Source organism: Rhineura floridana, chromosome 18 (genome assembly GCF_030035675.1).
Source record: "Rhineura floridana isolate rRhiFlo1 chromosome 18, rRhiFlo1.hap2, whole genome shotgun sequence".
NCBI classification, from domain to species: domain Eukaryota; kingdom Metazoa; phylum Chordata; class Lepidosauria; order Squamata; family Rhineuridae; genus Rhineura; species Rhineura floridana.
In genome coordinates this window covers 10,623,069-10,640,021 of record NC_084497.1, presented here as the reverse complement: position 1 = coordinate 10,640,021, position 16,953 = coordinate 10,623,069, and the positions used below count along the sequence as shown (strand labels likewise).

At 49.3% G+C, this 16,953-nt stretch overlaps 2 protein-coding genes across 11 annotated transcripts in view; one reads left to right on the top strand and one right to left on the bottom strand.

Moving 5' to 3' along the window:
* Positions 1 to 405: 405 nt before the first annotated feature.
* Positions 406 to 16,221, top strand: ZNF414 (zinc finger protein 414). The gene is made up of 8 exons (XM_061601388.1): positions 406 to 616; positions 6,308 to 6,461; positions 7,795 to 7,899; positions 8,970 to 9,077; positions 10,199 to 10,304; positions 12,346 to 12,884; positions 13,657 to 13,815; positions 15,187 to 16,221. The coding sequence occupies exons 1-8, from the start codon at positions 614 to 616 to the stop codon at positions 15,261 to 15,263; spliced, it is 1,251 nt and encodes a 416-aa protein (XP_061457372.1). The 5' UTR covers positions 406 to 613; the 3' UTR covers positions 15,264 to 16,221.
* MYO9B (myosin IXB) overlaps positions 16,218 to 16,953 on the bottom strand; it is an 89,611-nt gene continuing 88,875 nt past the window's right edge. For 9 of the 10 annotated variants that reach the window (XM_061601376.1, XM_061601380.1, XM_061601379.1 and 6 more), the window contains one exon: positions 16,218 to 16,892. In XM_061601376.1, the coding sequence (XP_061457360.1) occupies positions 16,729 to 16,892 (164 nt within the window). In that variant the 3' untranslated portion in view covers positions 16,218 to 16,728. The remainder of the gene's footprint in view (positions 16,893 to 16,953) is intronic. The other variant, XM_061601383.1, reaches the window with a different exon arrangement.

Genomic DNA, 16,953 nt, shown 5'->3' with positions numbered 1-16,953 from the left:
AAATCTCAAGTGCACAACTAAGAAAGCATCGTGTTTCTGTGCATCCCGCCTTCCGCCCACCCACTCGCCTCTGGGCAGGGCATAGAATCAGAATAGTAGAGTTGGAAGGGGCCTATAAGGCCATCCAGTCCAACCCCCTGCTCAATGCAGCAATCCAAATCAAAGCATTCCCGACAGATGGCATCTTTGGCCCACAGCCGGCATGAAAAAACTGGGAGCTGGCCGCTGAGAAGAGGAGCAGGTGGCCCTTCCGTTAGCCACGGGAAAATTAAAAAAAAAATGCAGATACAACTTTTAATTATACGTTCTACCCACCTATGCAACCGAACATATTTCCCGGCATAGGCGGCTTTAACTTTGCGTCTTGGGCGGCGGCTCCCCCCTTCTCCGCTGGGGGGCAGCCGCGAGCCCCTCGCCCGCACTTCCGATCTCGCGACAGCTGCCGCGTTAAAATGGCTACAATGTAACCTCCCGCCTGGCTTTGATGCTGCCCGAGCCGCGGAGGGGGGAGGGAGCAGGGGATCCCCCCCTTTGGAAGAAACCAAACCCGTTTGCTGCTGCTGCTGCTGCTGCTGCTGCAAAAGGCACGCCGCGAGGATTTCCTGCCTGAGAGATGGTGAGGCTCCTTTTTATTCTGTTGCAGGTCTGCGTGTGTGGGGGTCGGGGGGCATCCTTCGAAAATCCCCCCATGCCGGGCACCCCCTCTTTCCTGGCCGATCCCCCAGCAGCTCGGGCCCTATGGACCTGGAGAGCCCCTCCTGGCGGGGGGGGATGCACTCACTGCAGAGGGGAAGCCGCCCCTTAGACCTTTGCTGGCAGGGGGGCATTCCCAGCCCGACCTGAAGAACTTCTGCATGCCAAGCAGGGGCTGTAACCACTGAGCCGCGGCCCTTCCCCGAATTTTTATAAAACTTTTTTTAACCCTGGGCCTCTGCCCTGGGCCTTACGACTAGGGGTGGGAAATCAATCCTATTTTGCCCACATACAACAGCAGCAATATTGGGGTGTGTGGGTGTGTACATGATGGGATGGCCATAGACAAAGGCGCTAAACATCTTGGCTGCCCTTTCTGTAACACGGGTGATTGTGCTGCCCTACCTTGCAAGGTTGTTGTAAGCTTTTCTAAAAAATTATAGCAAGTGTCGTGAACAGCGGCAAACGGCACTGACTATTTGTTGGCAAATGTTAATGATGATGGTTGAAGATGGTCTCCCATCAGAAAAATGAGATAAGAGCTATGTTAGTGTGAACGCTTAGGTCACAAAGCTGTTTTCTGTATAGGGCTTGCACGTAAATGTTACAGTGCAGTAAGAGGTAAGATTTACCTTCCCTTTCTGTCAAAGTGGAATGGTTCATAAGACTCTATATATCTCTGAGTTAATTTTTAGCTTTAATATGTGTGTCCCATCAACACAATGGGTTGCTTCCAATATTAGTGCAGAGTCAATCTGCTGAAATTCATGGACGTGACTAATTTAGGTCCATGAGCTTCAGTGGGTCTCCTCTGAGTATGGATCCAACCCGGTGCCACATGAATCACACAGACACACCCAGCGGTAGATAATGATGAGAAAATGTTGGTGGTTTGCAAACCATGCGTGAAAAGCCTGAATAGCCCAGCAAGCAGCCAGTCAGTGCAAGCGGATGAGGGTCAAATGGCAGCCGGGGGAGAGTGACGTTTCTGAACACGGCCTGTTTTAAATCCAGGCTGTGAATGTTACGTTGGCTCTATGCAAGGAAGCTTCTTGCTGCACTTATTTTATTGTTGGCTTTTAATTAACACGGTGCATTGTGGTTTTTTCTCCATGTTTTGTTGTAAGACTCTCAGGGAATTTTAGCATTAGAATCAAGGAAGATGCCTTTGATTCAAACCATTGGATCCATCTAGTTCAGTGTTCATGACACTGACTGGAAGAGGCTCTGCAGGGTTTCAGGAAGGGGGCAGTTCCCAGTCCCACCTGGAGATGCTGCCAGGGATTGAAACTGGCACTTTTAGAATTGAAAGAAGGTGCTGCAGCACTAAACTTTCACTTCAAGATAAAGCAAGATTCCAGTCCTCATGATTTTGAACAAAGGGGCTGATTTAATAGGAATTTAGGAAGCTGCCTTATTCCAAGGCTGACCATCTAGCTCAGTAGTGCCCAAGCTGCCTCCCAAGAGTTTCAGACAAGGAGCCCTTTGCCAGCCCTGTCTGGAGATGCCACTGCGGATTGAACCGGGGACCTTCGCTCCCATGGAGCTATGTCCCTTTCCCAATATACATAACTCAAAAGGCTATAGAAATCTAATAAATAATAGCAACAATTTTAAAAAGCCAAGATCACATAGTAGCACAAGGGTCCCACTATCAGGCCGTGGAAGGAAGTAAAGGAAAATATGAGTCCTTTTGCGTTCCACATTGAGCAAAGAGGTTTGCCTCTGGGCAAAAAGAATAAATGAACATAAATCTGACACCAGAACTGAACATTTCAACTGCCCAGGACATTCTGTAACTGACCTGAAAAAGTGGCCTTTCTCCAGGAGAGGAATCTGAAGCTCCATGAATGTCACAGCTGGACTGGAACCAGTACCAAAGTTTGATTTCATTCATTTGGGCCCTGCTAGAGACAAAAGGTTAATTTTACTTGGCCATGCTAAGATGACTGTGTCCTTAGTTACTCTGTGGTGAAGGGTCACTGTGCCTAATTAGTGCATATCTTCTCAATAAACGATCACATGGTTCTTTTTGCATTTAACTCCCCTTTTGCAATGATCCTCCCCCCGTACATCCATGTGTACCACCTAATAACACGTGAAGCAGCCTCTGGAGGTCCAACAGAGGAAGTTAGTCTTTTTGTTTGCTTTTATTTATTTGTTTGTTTTATTTATTATTTGATTTATATCCCGCCCTTCCTCCCAGCAGGAGCCCAGGGCAGCAATTATTTGTAATAATAATTGTTTTAGATCAATACCTCGGCACAGTCCTTAACCAAAATGGAGACAACAGTCAAGAAATCAGAAGAAGGCTAGGACTGGGGAGGGCAGCTACGAGAGAACTAGAAAAGGTCCTCAAATGCAAAGATGTATCACTGAACACCAAAGTCAGGCTCATTCAGACCATGGTATTCCCGATCTCCATGTATGGATGTGAAAGTTGGACAGTGAAAAAAGCAGATAAGAGAAAGATCAACTCTTTTGAAATATGGTGCTGGAGGAGAGCTTTGTGGATACCATGGACTGCGAAAAAGACAAATAATTAGGTGTTAGAACAAATTAAACCAGAACTATCACTAGAAGCTAAAATGATGAAACTGCGGTTAGACTTTGGACACAATGACTCACTAGAAAAGACCATAATGCTGGGAAAAACAGAAGGGAGTAGAAAAAGAGGAAGGCCAAACAAGAGGTGGATTGATTCCATCAAGGAAGCCACAGAGCTGAACTTACAAGATCTGAGCAGGGTGGTTCACGACAGATGCTGTTGGAGGCTGCTGATTCATAGGGTCGCCATAAGTTGTAGTCAACTTGAAGGCACATAACATAATTAATTATTATTATTATTTATAGTCAATTCGACTAACGTAAAATCAGTAGGTGGAAATATATACAATTTATTTATTTTTATTTATTTAATTTAATTTATATACCGCCCTAAGCCCGAATTCATGTAGATGTAGATTTCATGCATAAAAACAGAGGAAGAATGCATGTCCCATAATGCTCCTGGTAGCATACATGGGCCGGGGTGATCATGTAGCTTACGACACCAATACGTTAGGAAATGATGAAATAACGTGTCGGATTGCCTCTTTTTTCTAAATATTACCATATTTGCATGCAGTGTCCCAAATTAATCTTTTAAGGTGCTGCAAGACCTGGCTTGTTTTACTAAAGATAAGCCACTTTAGCGGCTGCCCTAAAATGAGACTGCACAGAATTTTCCACGTGGGGTGGGAGTTTCAAAAGGGAGGGGGGCACCAATGGTGGAGGGAGCAGAGCAAGCCAGCCCTGACGTCTTGATTCCATTGTTCACAAGCATCACATGATCAGTGGAACTGTCAGACTGGCTGAAAAGTTACATTTTAATCCCTGCCCCGGTCATCAATTTCTCCAGGGTGAAAGCCTTCCTCTCCTATAGTCTCATGCGAGCATGCCAATGTAAGCAATATTCTGGAAAAGCCGGGGGAGGGAGACTCAGAGGGGCCGCTGTGTAAGTCTGCTACAGCAAACGGCAAAACCAAATAAGCAAGCAGTTCTGTCTCTCGGCCTCTTTGACACTCTTAGGACAGACAAAACACCCTGTAAGATTATAGGGCACAGTTCAGTCTAGTCCTGCTTGGTTTTCTGAAACGCGGGGTGGGGGGGAGGATTGTGCTAGGCTCGCTTTTTATTGCTGGCTTGCGCTTGGCTTACACGGGTTCCAAACTGGAACGAGACGCAGGGGAACGATCCGTGAGTTCATAGCTCAGGGTGTCCCACACAAAGAACTCGCCTTGGGGTTATTTATCTCTTTGGCACAATTTGCAGGGCTGGGTTGGCAGAGCAGGGCGTCTGCCTTTGGGTGGTTTGATTTATTATTGCGCTGCCAACAAAGGGGCTTTTTTTGGCAGGGGGATGAGCGTTTGTGGGGTGCTCAGGCACCACAATGATTTGTCCAGCCTTGGGGACTATGCACCTTGATTTTGGGGGGTGAGGACTCTGCCTCATGCTGCAAAATGCATTGGGCCAGTCCTGTGCGCAAGGAATTAACGCCTGCCTTCTTTCCAGACCCGCTTGTGTGTCCTCATTGCTGTGTCTTGGATCAGGAATTGAATTCAGCTTCTTTTAAAAATCAGCTTCCTTGTTATTCCACCCCCCACAGCCCCTTGCACATCCTGTTCATGTTTTTCCTCCTTGCAGCTGATGTAGACTGGAAAATGGTCCACTTTTAAGGGGCTTTTTTAAAAAAAAAAGTTTTTAATTTTGATTGCAATATCTACCCATTTCCCTAAGGACCAGTTCTGTTGTTTGCATCCTCCCCCCCTCCCAAAGAGATAGCCAGGATATGGATACAGAATAAAATTCCATGCATCTGACAACCAATAGTCAATGAAGCAGTAAAACCACAATTAATTCATATTATAAAATGTGTTCATCCTCAGCAATAAATTAACCAGGAAAACATCCTTTCCCCACCCATCCAAAAGACAAAAACCAAGAACAGGCCAAAAATCATAATAACTCAAATGACTAATAATAACTCAAACCACATCAAGGTCCAAATGCCTGAGTAGAATAAGAAGGCATTTATTTTTATTTATTACATCTCTGTTCTGCCCTTTGTCACAGAAGGACCTCAGGGTGGCAAACGGGGGACAAAATTCTACAAACATATTTACAAAACAAACATTTCTTTAAAAAAAATATTTAACATCTTTAAAAGCAATTCCAACACAGACCCAGACTGTGATAAGGTCTCTACTTAAAAGACTTGTTGAAAGAGAAAGTTATTCAGTAGGCACCGAAAAGATTACAGAGATGGCACCTGTCTAATATTTAAGGGGAGGGAATTCCAAAGGGTCGGTGCCACTACACGAAAGGTCCACTTCCTATGTTGTGCGGAACGGACCTCCTGATGAGATGGTATCTGCAGGAGGCCCTCACCTGCAGAGTGCAGTGATTGACTGGGCATATAAGGGGTAAGACGGTCTTTCAGGTATCCTGAGCTGTACAGGGCCTTGTACACCAAAACTAGAACCTTGAACTTGGCCTGATGACTAATGGGCAGCCAGTGCAATTCTTTCAGCAGCGGGTGACATGTTGGCGGTACCCTGCACCAGTGAGCAGTCTTGCCGATGCATTTTGCACTAGCTGCAGCTTCCAGTCCAACTTCAAGGACAGCCCCACATAGAGAGCATTACAGTAATCCAGCCTGGAGGTTACCAGTGCGTGGACAACAGTGGTCAGGCTATCCCAGTCCAGAAACGGCCTCAGCTGTCTCACCAGTCGCAGCTGGTAAAAGGCACTCCTAGCCACTGAGGTCACCTGGCAAACAGGTGACAAAGATGGATCCAGGAGCACCTGGATATTTTGGTATTTTGCCTTGCACTTAACACAGGGCTGGGAAACGGCTGGGGCCCTCCAGATGGGGTTGGTCTATAGGTCCCGTCACCCTGACCGTGGGTCATGCTGGCTAAGGCTGATGGGAGGTGGAGTCCATCCAGAGAGGCACAGATGTTCCCCAACCCCAATTGTGGCACCAGGCAACCTTCCTGGGGAGAAGTGACTTTTGCTAGCTCTGTGCCTGACTGGGTCTCTTTGTCTCCCTCCTTCCCCCCACGCTGGCCAGGAGAAGACACCCTCGCCTGTGCACGCCCTGCCTGCTGCTGCTGCACTTGCTTGCCAAGACCTCAGGGCTTCCCCCAGCCGCATCAGAAGCAAACCAGAGAAAGAAGAGGGGCTGCAGCCACCACTGGTGACTTCTCTCATGGCCTCCTCAGGGGGTAGGTATTGTTTAGGGGGGAGCATCCAGGGGGCTCAGCATGCCAAGATACCTAGCTAGAGATGAGGGGCCAAGGTGGGGATCTTCCTTCTTACTGAGCAAAGGAGAGATGGACTGCAATCCAGTTCTTAGTTAAATCATTCCTTTATTCCAAACCATGAGGACTAGGACCTCGCTTTTTCTACCAAAGTGGCATAGCTCAGTGGGGAAGGCCCCAGGTTCAATCTCCAGGATCTCCGGTAGGTCTGGAGAAAACTCCTGCCTGAAACCCTGGAGAGCCGGTGCCAGTCAGTGTAGACAGTGCTAAGCTAGATGGACCAAGGGTCTGACTCATACAAGGCAGCTTCCTCTAGTTATAATTTCAGCAAAAATAACTCAGTTTTAATTATTTAAATATAACTTGGTCTGATCCAGCACATTTCATCTTATTACGTGAATGCTGGTTAAATTCAGCTTCCATACTTGGGGGCAGTGTCTCCGAATACTAGACACTAGGAGACAAACACACAGCAGAGCCAAGCCCCTTACTTGCACGCACCTGACAGACCACAGGACTAGATGCACCTCTGCCCTGATGCAGCAGGGCTCCTGTTAAGATTAAGAACAGAGGAAGAGCCTGCTGGATCAGGCCAGTGGCCCATCTAGTCCAGCATCCTGTTCTCACAGTGGCCAACCAGGTGCCTGGGGGAAGCCCACAAGCAGGACCCGAGTGCAAGAACACTCTCCCCTCCTGAGGCTTCCGGCAACTGGTTTTCAGAAGCATGCTGCCTCTGACTAGGGTGGCAGAGCACAGCCATCGTGGCTAGTAGCCATTGATAGCCCTGTCCTCCAAGAATTTGTCTAATCTTCTTTTAAAGCAGTCCAAGCTGGTGGCCATTACTGCATCTTGTGGGAGCAAATTCCATAGTTTAACTATGCGCTGAGTAAAGATGTGCTGAGTAAAGACTGGATCTCCAAGGAGAATGCACCCAAGGATTGCAGGGGGGGGGAGGCAATCCAATTGATTTTCCTGCCCCACAGGACACCACAGAGGGAACCCAGGAACTTAGAAAGCTGCCTTATCCCAAGACAGACCATTGGTCCATCAAGCCCAGTATTGTCTACCCTGACTGGCAGCTGCTCTCCACGTTTTCAGGCAGTAGTCTTTTCCCTGCCTGACTTGAAGGTGCCAGAGATTGGAGTTGGGACCTTCTGCGTGCCAAAGCAGGGCCTCTGATGGCACTCCCTTTGAAGGGCAAGCCTGCCCTATTCACTGGCCCCCATCTTGAAAGCAGCCGGGTTTCCCCCGTGCCCTCTCTTGACGATGCCGCTCTTTCCTGTCCTGCTTTGCGCAGGCTCGACTGATCCCGGGCCTGCACGGAGCCAGTCCCAGCCCACGCCAACTGGAGGCAGCAGGATCCGGAAGCAGGACCTGCGACTCCCAAAGCGCAGACCCCCAGGTAAGCCTGAAGATGGCATTCTGCGACACACATACACCCAGCTCTCTTTTCCTCAGCGGGGCGTTCGGAGTGGCCAGTCCTGATGGCGCGAACAGCTTGGAAATGGGTGCGGCGTCTCGCCCCAGGCAAAAGAACCATAGAGGCATAGAAGAGTCGAGCTGGAAGGGGCCTAGAAGGCCCCCGAGTCCAACGCCCTGCTCAGTGGAGGAATTAAAGCACACAGTGTTGTCCTTTTGCCAGCCTGTTAGTGACCAGTTGTGCGCATGATGCTGCAGCATCAGGCTTTGGCAATGGCTCCTCTGTGTCCCTCAGACAACCCCAGAGAGAGCTCACTCATGGCTTAAAGTGCACCCCAGGCTCGCAGAGCCCTTGCTTTGATGGTAGACCGAGCTGTGTTTTTTCCTAAAGCCAGGGTGGCCTCTGCCTGGCCCTCAGGATTCTCCTAAGGCCACACCCTCTTCCCCAGGCTGTGCCTCTCCCTGGCCTGGTTCAACACCCTCCTCATGTACTTTGGCCTGGCCAGAATGTGGCCTGGAACTCTGGGGTCGTCCCACTTGCCTGGGTGGGAAAGGAGGTAGGGGGTGTGTGTGCGCATGTAAACCTCCAGATTTTGTGTGGCTAGAATGTCAGTCACATCTGTTGCTCCTCCCACTTTTGCCTCCGGTCCTGCCGTCTGCTGGCTTGTGGCCCCTGAAAGGTTACCCAGGAGAGAACGTGGCCCTTGGGCTGAAGGTTCCCAGCCTCTGCTCTAAAGGTTTATGCCAATTTCATGTGTATTCTGTACATACTTTAAAAAAAAAATCTTTATCGTATTTTGCTCTAAACTCGAGAGGCAACCAGGGGGAGGGGGAGAACGGAATGTTATCATTGTTCCCATTTTAGAGATGGGAAAATTGAGGCTGGAAGAGAGCAAACCCCCTCAAGGCCACAGGAACGACTGCAAAGCAGTGGTGGGCCTTGAACTGGTGCTGTGTGGTTCAGGATCTCTCAAATCATCAGTCACAGCCAAGGATTAGTGTGCGCTGCTCCTTTGAGGGAGGGAGCAATCTCTCTGCTCTCTCGTGCCCTAGGGAAACGTTACCAGTGCTCTGGTGACGGCTGCAGACTCGCCTGCCGGAGCCTGAAAGAACTGCTAGACCACATGCCCGTCCACTACCGGCCCACAGAGTCCCTGGAGGGTAAGTCGCCATTTGCAATCCTGTCTCTGAGTGTGGCCGGGGGGGGGGGAGAAGAGAAATGGCACGCTTGTGGATCTTTATCCAAGGTTTGACCATTTGTGTGTTCTGCTCTTCTCCTGGGGTGGACAGCCTTCGACCTTTCACATAAGAATTCATTCCTGGTTTCCTCCCTAAATGTTATTTGTTTCAACACCCTAATTTATTTCTGAAGGGGCAAGTTGTTGCCATTATTAAACAAGTGGGAGTCAGAGATCCTTGGTGATCTACTGCAAACTACCCAGAGATCTGCCAGTCCCAGGCTATGATCTGGAGGCACAGGAGCCTTCCACCTTGGAGATAAGCAGGTCTGGCTCTGCTCAGTGCCTGGAAAAGAGATTGCCTGGGCACCACACACATGCTGCCTTGGGTGTTTTGATGAAAGAAATGTGGAGTATAAATGTGATAAATAAATAGTAGATCCTAATCTACCTTCTGACGGGCAGTGGCTCTTCAGGGCTTCGTGCAGAGAGACTTTTCCTCAGTGGAGAATGAGCCTGGAACCCTTCTGCATGTAGAGCAGGGACTCTGCCACAGAGCAGTACATGAACATTGTCCGTGGCATATTATATTAAGCATTTGTGCACATAGATTGCACAGGGGGTTGACCAAGGAGATGATTTTAAGGAGCACCTGCCTGAATCAGATGAAAAGGTCTATCGAATTCAGCGCCTTCTCCCCCTTGGCGGCCAGCCAGATGTTGGCAAGAAGCCGCCCAGCCTGTGCCTGTCTCCAGCAACTGCCATCGACTGGCACGTTGCCTTGGCCATGTCCCAAATTCCATTTCAAGGACCACTTAACTTTGGGCCACCACCTCTTACGGCCGGGACTTCCGTAAGTTAATTATGCATAAAGTGAAGTCCTCCCCGCCTCCCCCAGTCCTAAATCATTATTTTTATTAGACAATCCTGAATTCTAGTATTATGGACAAATGAGGAAAAATAAACACACACTCTCTCTGCACGTATAACTTTTGACGAACCCAGTTTGGGGATCGGGGCAGAGTTCAGCAACTTGCGTGGAATCCAACTTGCAAACTTCCTGACCTGCCCATTGCTGCTGCTGCTGCCGATTCTTTTTTTTAGGGAAGATTTTCCGCTGTTCTGCTCTGGGCTGCGTGGAATTGTTCCCCACCATGCAAGACCTCATGGGGCACATGAAGGTCCACTACAAGCCAAACCGCTACTTCAAGTAAGACTCTGCTTGGCTGTTTTATTTCTTTAAAAAAGCACTTAACAAAAAAAAAGTTTTAAAAGTATTCCATAAAAAAAGAGGGAAAATGCTGCTTTAGAACAGTCCTTAAAGGAGGTCCAATCACTGTCTGCTCTGCCGCCGTCTCTTTATAGGCACAGAGGAAATTACTTTATGGTTAGGCAGACCAATGGTCCACCAAGTTCAATATTGTCTACACAGACTGGCAGTGGCTCTCTAGTCAGTGGTCTCTCCCAGCCCTCCCTGAAGAGGCTCTCAGGGGCTGAACTGGGCACCTCCCACATGCACAGCAGTGCTGAGCTATGGCCCGTCCCCCTCACATCCTCATACAGTTTCCAGTGCAGATCCTGTGCATTTTTACTCAGAGGGAAGTCCAAGGGCATTGAGCAGGGCTCAGCCTGATAAACCAGTTTGGTGAAGGGCACTAAGAGTCTCTGACTAGGACAGCTGGGAGAGAGAGAGAGACAGACCCTGGTCCAAATCCCACACTCAAGCCATAAAACTCGCAGAGTAACAGCAGGCTATTTCATGCTCTCTCCACCTAACCTACCTCACAAGGGTGATGGCTAGAAAAAAATGTAGTACGGTGTGTGTGAAAGTCACATTTGGTGCTCTCAGCTCCTTAAGAGGAAGAGCCAAGATAAAAGCTGCCCAGGGAATCCTCTGTGGAAACATGCTTCAGGGATTGGCAGGACGGAAAGGCCTCCCTCTTCCTGTCATGACTATCAAGAACTCCTGACACAGTGAAGAGGAGGAGGAGGACGACGACTGCGGTCCGGGAGAGGGGCCCCATGGTCTGCAACGGGAGCAGTTGAAGCCGGAAAAGACTTTAGTAGCCTGGCCAGTGACAGCCCTGGCCCTGAGGCACTGTGTGCAAGAGATGAGATGGCGCCTGCCGGTGAGCATCCTATCGCCATGGCTTCTGACCCTGCTGTGCCTCCAGAGCCACCTCCAACTCTGCCCTGGGCCAGGAGGACTCTGGGCAAGGATTGGTCGAGGCAGCTCCTCTCCCCTCACCAAGGACGCACGAACAGACTGAGCCTGTTCCTCAGACCATAGGAGTGCATTTGCTGGGCAAGTCCTGACTAGGGAGACAGTCCCTGCACAAAATGGTCTCGGGGCATATCACATTGTTGTGACAATGTCTTAGCTTGAGTAGCTGTGCTGTGTAGAGACCTGTGTAACCTGTAACCTGACTTATGTACCACTCTAGAGTTAAGTTACACATTAAAAAGAATGGAGAGAAGCACATCACTGATCCAGAGGGGTTGAGCCAGGACACGCCCAAATATCTCAACCCCTGGAAAAGTGATGGTTTTTGCTAACATGGGGATTGCACCCTCCCAGCCACTGGCCTGGCTACAGCATTCTAAGTTTCCAGACAGTCATCAAAGGCAGCCCCATGTAGAACACATTACAGTTGTCAAGACAAGATTACCAATTACTTTGTAGTGTTTCTCTCTCACCCCCTTTTAAAGTATGTTTTTAATATGTCCCCAAAGCAATGGCAATCCACAGTAGCTTTCCTACAGAAGCATTCCAAAATATGGGGGGGGGGACATGCTCTGAGTACCTCTTTCCCATACCAAACCCCATGGCTTCCTCTGCCACCGCTCTTCTGCCGTGCTGGTCTGGAATGCCTGCCTCTTCCTTGGGACGGAGGATTGGTGACATAGTTATCTTTTTATCTTTTATTCTCATTTCCTTATATGTGCGTGCACATATACACATGTACGTATGCATATCATATGTGCATAATGCCTTTTATGTATTTTAGGAGTATTTTATGCATTTTAATTCACTGTTATGTTTGTGTTTTTATTGTGTAATTTATTATATACATGTGCAATTTTATTGTAGCCGCCCTGAGTGCCTTACTGTAGGGTAGAAGGGTGGGATAGAAATATTTTAAATAAATAAACAAACAAAATAGTGTGACAGCTTCTCAGAGCTACCCATCCACCCACCTCTGCCTGTCCTCTCTCCTCCCCCCGCCCCGGCAACCCCCACTTCTCTTCAGATGTGAGAATTGCATGTCGCGTTTCCAGACTTACCGTTCCCTCTTCAAGCACCTGCATAGTTGCTCTGACGCTGCTGCCGCCGCTGCCGCTGGCCCTTCTCCGGTCCTCGTGGCAGAGAAGCCCACCTTGCCGCCTACCTCCGGCTCAGAGAAGGAGCCCCCGTCGAAGCTGCTTGAAGACCCCCCCAAAGCCCAGAGCGTCATCCAGAACCTCAAGAAGGACGCCGTCCTCCCCAGCATGACGGAGGCTGCTCCGGCCACTGACTCACTGCCAGCCAGCCTCCACGGCCCCTTAGGGCCAATGCCAATACCCTTGCCGGCCTCTCACCCGTACCCCCTGCTGGAACAGTCTCTCTTCGGACCTCCTTCCCTGGCAAGATTCTCCGGGCCGGCTCACCCTTCAGTCCCGGGGCCCTTTTTGCCCTATATGCACCCCGCAACCTACACTTTACCTCAGGCTGCTGTCCAGAATCGCCTCAGGCCTTTCCTGCCTGGCCAGGGTCTCCCTGTCTCCAATGCTGTCTGGAAGAAAAGCCAAGGTGAGCAGTGGCCATTCCATTAGAGGAATATTTTTCTTTGCAAAGAGGGTCAAATCCCGTATTTGGCTCAGGCAGGGGGAGGGGAGGAAGCCTTTGCACATCTGGGGCTGCTGCTGCTGGTAACCCAGTGACTATGCAAAGTTGCTTTGAGAATCTCAGATTTTATACTCCTCTATAAAGACCAGGTCTCCAGCCGTCAGGCCTGCAAGGGAAAACAGATCCAGATTTGGGAACAGGAAGCAAGTTCTGCCTAATTCGCGGAGAGAGCTGCCCCTCATTCACCTGCCCCCAAGGTGTAAATAAGAAGGGAAACAGACAATTATGAGCAACTGGAAGTCTAAAGCCGCAATTTAATTTGGTTTCCCTCCCTGACCCGTCTCATGTAGGAACGGAACGTGGGCTGAAAAGAGCCTGTTTCAAAAAGGGGGAAAGTAGAGATTGGCACGAAGGGAGAGCAAGGCAGTCAGTGGCTAATGCAGCCGGCTGTGTCCAAATGCTCCCTGGTCTTCTGCGCTCGGCTCCAAAGCCAGCCTAAATTTGAAAGCAGGGGGGACAGGCGAGGTCAGCTCCCAGCAGCAGGGGGCTATTGAAAGGGGCAAGCCTTCCGTACATCAGCTACTGAAGACCCACTAGCAAGAAGGAGGGGACTAGAACTGGATACATGCTGCGGGGTGTGTGTGAGAGGCCCCATGGAGAACTGAACTGGGTGTTTGTATATAATCGCCCCTCCTTCCTTGACGGCTGAGCCTTTGTTTTGTGCATCCCGTCCCAGGACACTCCTCCAACAGCCGCATTGTGTGGGAACACACTCGGGGCCGCTACAATTGCCTCCAGTGTCCCTACTCCACGGCCTCGCGGGAGGAGGTGACTCAACACATCGAAGACCACCGCAAGAACCCCTCCCCGCCCACCCGCCTGGAGGGTGAAATGGGTGAGTGCCATTTCCATGAAACAGCCAGTGGGGAAATTAACTCTGATCTTAACTCGGGCTACACTCATAGAATCCTAGTAGAGTTGAAAGGGTGCTGTAAGGCCATCTAGTCCAACCCCCTGCTTAATGCAGGAATCTAAATTACAGCATACCTGACAGGTGGCTGTCCAGCTGCCTCTTAAATGCTTCCAGTGTTGAAGAGCCTGCTGCCTCCCTCTGTCGTTGGTTCCATTGTCGTACTGCTCTAAAAGTTAGGAAGTTTTTTCTGATGTTCAGCCGAAATCTGCCTTCCTGCAACTTGAGCCCATTATTCCATGTCTTGCACTCTGGGACAATTGAGAAGAGATCTTGGCCCTCCTCTGTGTGGCATCCTTGGCTGTGTGTATATGGGGATCTCATTCAGGGACAATCTCATTCAGGGACCACAACTCCCATCAGCCTCAGCCAGCATTGCGAATGGTCAGGAAAGATGGGAGTTGTGGTCCAACAACATCTGGAGGCACACTGGTGGCTGCGCTAGAGTATAGCCAATTCCCCAATTTGGCCTACAAAACATGAGCTTTAAATATTTGCACAATATATACATGTCAGGCCACTTCCTGACCAAAAGGAAGTACCAAACTTGGTGCAAATATGTATGCAATTACTCAATATTTCAGCAGCTTTGCATTTCTTTTTGCAACTCTGTGTTGCTGCCTTCAACATGACTTGATTTTTTATGGAACTGTGAGTGTTGGCTGTTGTAACACAAAGCCTTTTTTACTTGGTGTATAAGAGATAGTTCTATATTGTGTGTGTATGTCTCTCTCTCTCTGTATATATTCTGAAGATCTATCTATCAATCTGAGATATATAGAGATGTAACTGTGGGTGTAAGAGGTTGGATAACTGGTTTGTGTTACATACACTGATTTATTTCATTCTATTCTATTTAGGAATCGCTTCCCATAAAATACCTCAAAGCAAAAATCAATGAGCAACTCCATATATATATATAAATGTAATTGTGATTAACCAAACAGAGGTTTTTATTATATTAACAAAATGTCATCAGCTGCTAACATCCAAATGCTGTTACCAAGGTGGCAGTTATAGAGCTTTGAGGATGGAATGCTCAGAGGGGCTTCCTTTGCAGAAGCTCAATGATGCTGGTACTGTCCTCCAGGTTCAGGCCATGTGGTGCCAACGTGTCCAGAGAGTAAATCGTTCTGTACATCAGCTCTTAAAGACCCACTAGCAAGGGGGAAGAGACTGTCGCTTTCAAAACTGTTTCTCTCTATATTTATAGCCATGAAATAATTTCTTCACGCTCAGAAACACTGCTCTCTTTTGATTTTTTGTGCTTCTTTATCTCCCCTCTTTCTCACCTAGACTTTGGAGTTGGGCTTCCCTCGTTCCACCCAAAGCTGACGCCCGAAGTGGAAAATGCCCTCTTCTCTCCCCTGTGAGGCTTCCGCCGTGCTGCCCCAATCTCTCGTTTTATCCTCATCACTATTTCTCTCCCCTGCCCCCAGTCCCGAAGGTGTAGAAAAGGATGGGGAGGGAAGGGTCTGCTCCTCCCCACCTCCCTCTCAAAAGAAAAGAAAGTGTGCAAGAGCGTGTGTACAAGTGTGTGAAGACACACCACACGAGAAAGCTTTCCTCCCTCCCACTCCTAAGAATGTGGATGAAATTTAATTATTATTAATATTAATTTAATCTAGGAACTTTCTGTGCATTGTTCTTTCCCGGCCAGACTTGGTTTCTCTTGCTTTAAGGCAAAAACCTTCTTCCCTGCCTCTTGGAGGGGCCCCTCCCTTACAGCTGATGATGAGGTCTGCTCAGGTTTGTTAGTGGGCTAGTTGCTGCTTTTGCAAAAAAGACAACAAAAAAGCAAACAAAGAAATAAAATGGGAATTGTACAGAAAGAGAGAGTGTGCCTTGTTGCATGTGTGTTTCTCACTATCTTTCAAAGGATGGGCTTGTTTTCTCCCCAGCTGTTCATAGCTAGCTAGTGGCAAAGGCCTCAAGGAACACCATTTTTTTTTAAATAAGCACACTGGCTGTTCAGGCTCAAGGTGAGCCTCGTGGACGACACTCTCAAAAACAGGAGCTGCATTTCTTCGGATGTGAAATCCCACCCACCCAAGGAGGCCTGTTGCAAGTAGCAGACAGCAGCTCTGGTTAAAGGTGGGGCACAGAAGATGAGCCCTTTTCCCTGCAGGAATGAATGGAGCTTGCAAGGCTTTCTTCAGGACCTCAAGGGAGGACGCGGAGGCAGCAGGGCTGGCCTTGGTAACCAGCCTTGCTCTTGCCCTGCAGCCCTGGGAGAAGCCGACCCCACAAGCTCACCCCAGCCGCCTGCCTTGCCAAGCGGACAGAGCCATCTCTGTCATGCCACCAAGGAGAAGCCAGACACTCTGTTTCTTCTCAGAAAAGTGCATTGTATTGATATAAACAACGATACATATTTTTTTTGGTCTCTGTCAAGGGTTATTACAAAATTTTAAAAAGTTCTTGTAAACCACTTGGAAAGTTGTCGAGGAAAAACGGGCCAGATGGGGGTTTCCGATGGAGATGGATAGTTACTTGTCTCGACTCTCCTTTTGGTCCTATCAGAGCCTGTTCCAAGGAAGAGAGGGAAGGCACAACTGGCGGGGGGGGGGGTGAAGAGAAGGAATCCCGCCTCAGACCAGGGGAGGCCCAGAGGGCTCAGGGCTGGGGCCACCTAACTCCTGGAGGAGAAGGTGCAAAGCGTTCCCAGACTGAACGGCACGCAAGAGCCCTGGCCGTGGCCACAGCCATTCCTTTCTGCCAAACGTCAGGGCTTCTTAAGTACCGGGCTTGTCCATGTGCAGAATCGGTGGAAGAGCAGAAAGCCCTGGCCCTTCCCACAGTCAGCTCACCCCTCAGGAGCAGCTGGAGCACAGCAGGTCACTGGTGCGGCCTTTCCTGAAGCACCAGCAAGGACGGCCCACACCTGGCGGCTGAGGCGGAGGGAGCGAGGCTTGCCAGGGCTGGGTGTGCCAGGACGCTTGCCGACCCAGCCACGCTTTTGGCAGACGACGGGAGGCACGGAAAGGGGGCCTCCTCCCTTCCTTTACAAGAGAGGACAAGAGGTGGGTCAGGAGCCGGCCCGAAATCCCAGCAACAGTTTAA

Coding starts and splice junctions, on each gene's coding strand:
- ZNF414 (XM_061601388.1), top strand. Junction 12,885..13,656: donor TGTCTGGAAGAAAAGCCAAG/GTGAGCAGTGGC, acceptor ATCCCGTCCCAG/GACACTCCTCCAACAGCCGC. Junction 13,816..15,186: donor CCGCCTGGAGGGTGAAATGG/GTGAGTGCCATT, acceptor TTTCTCACCTAG/ACTTTGGAGTTGGGCTTCCC.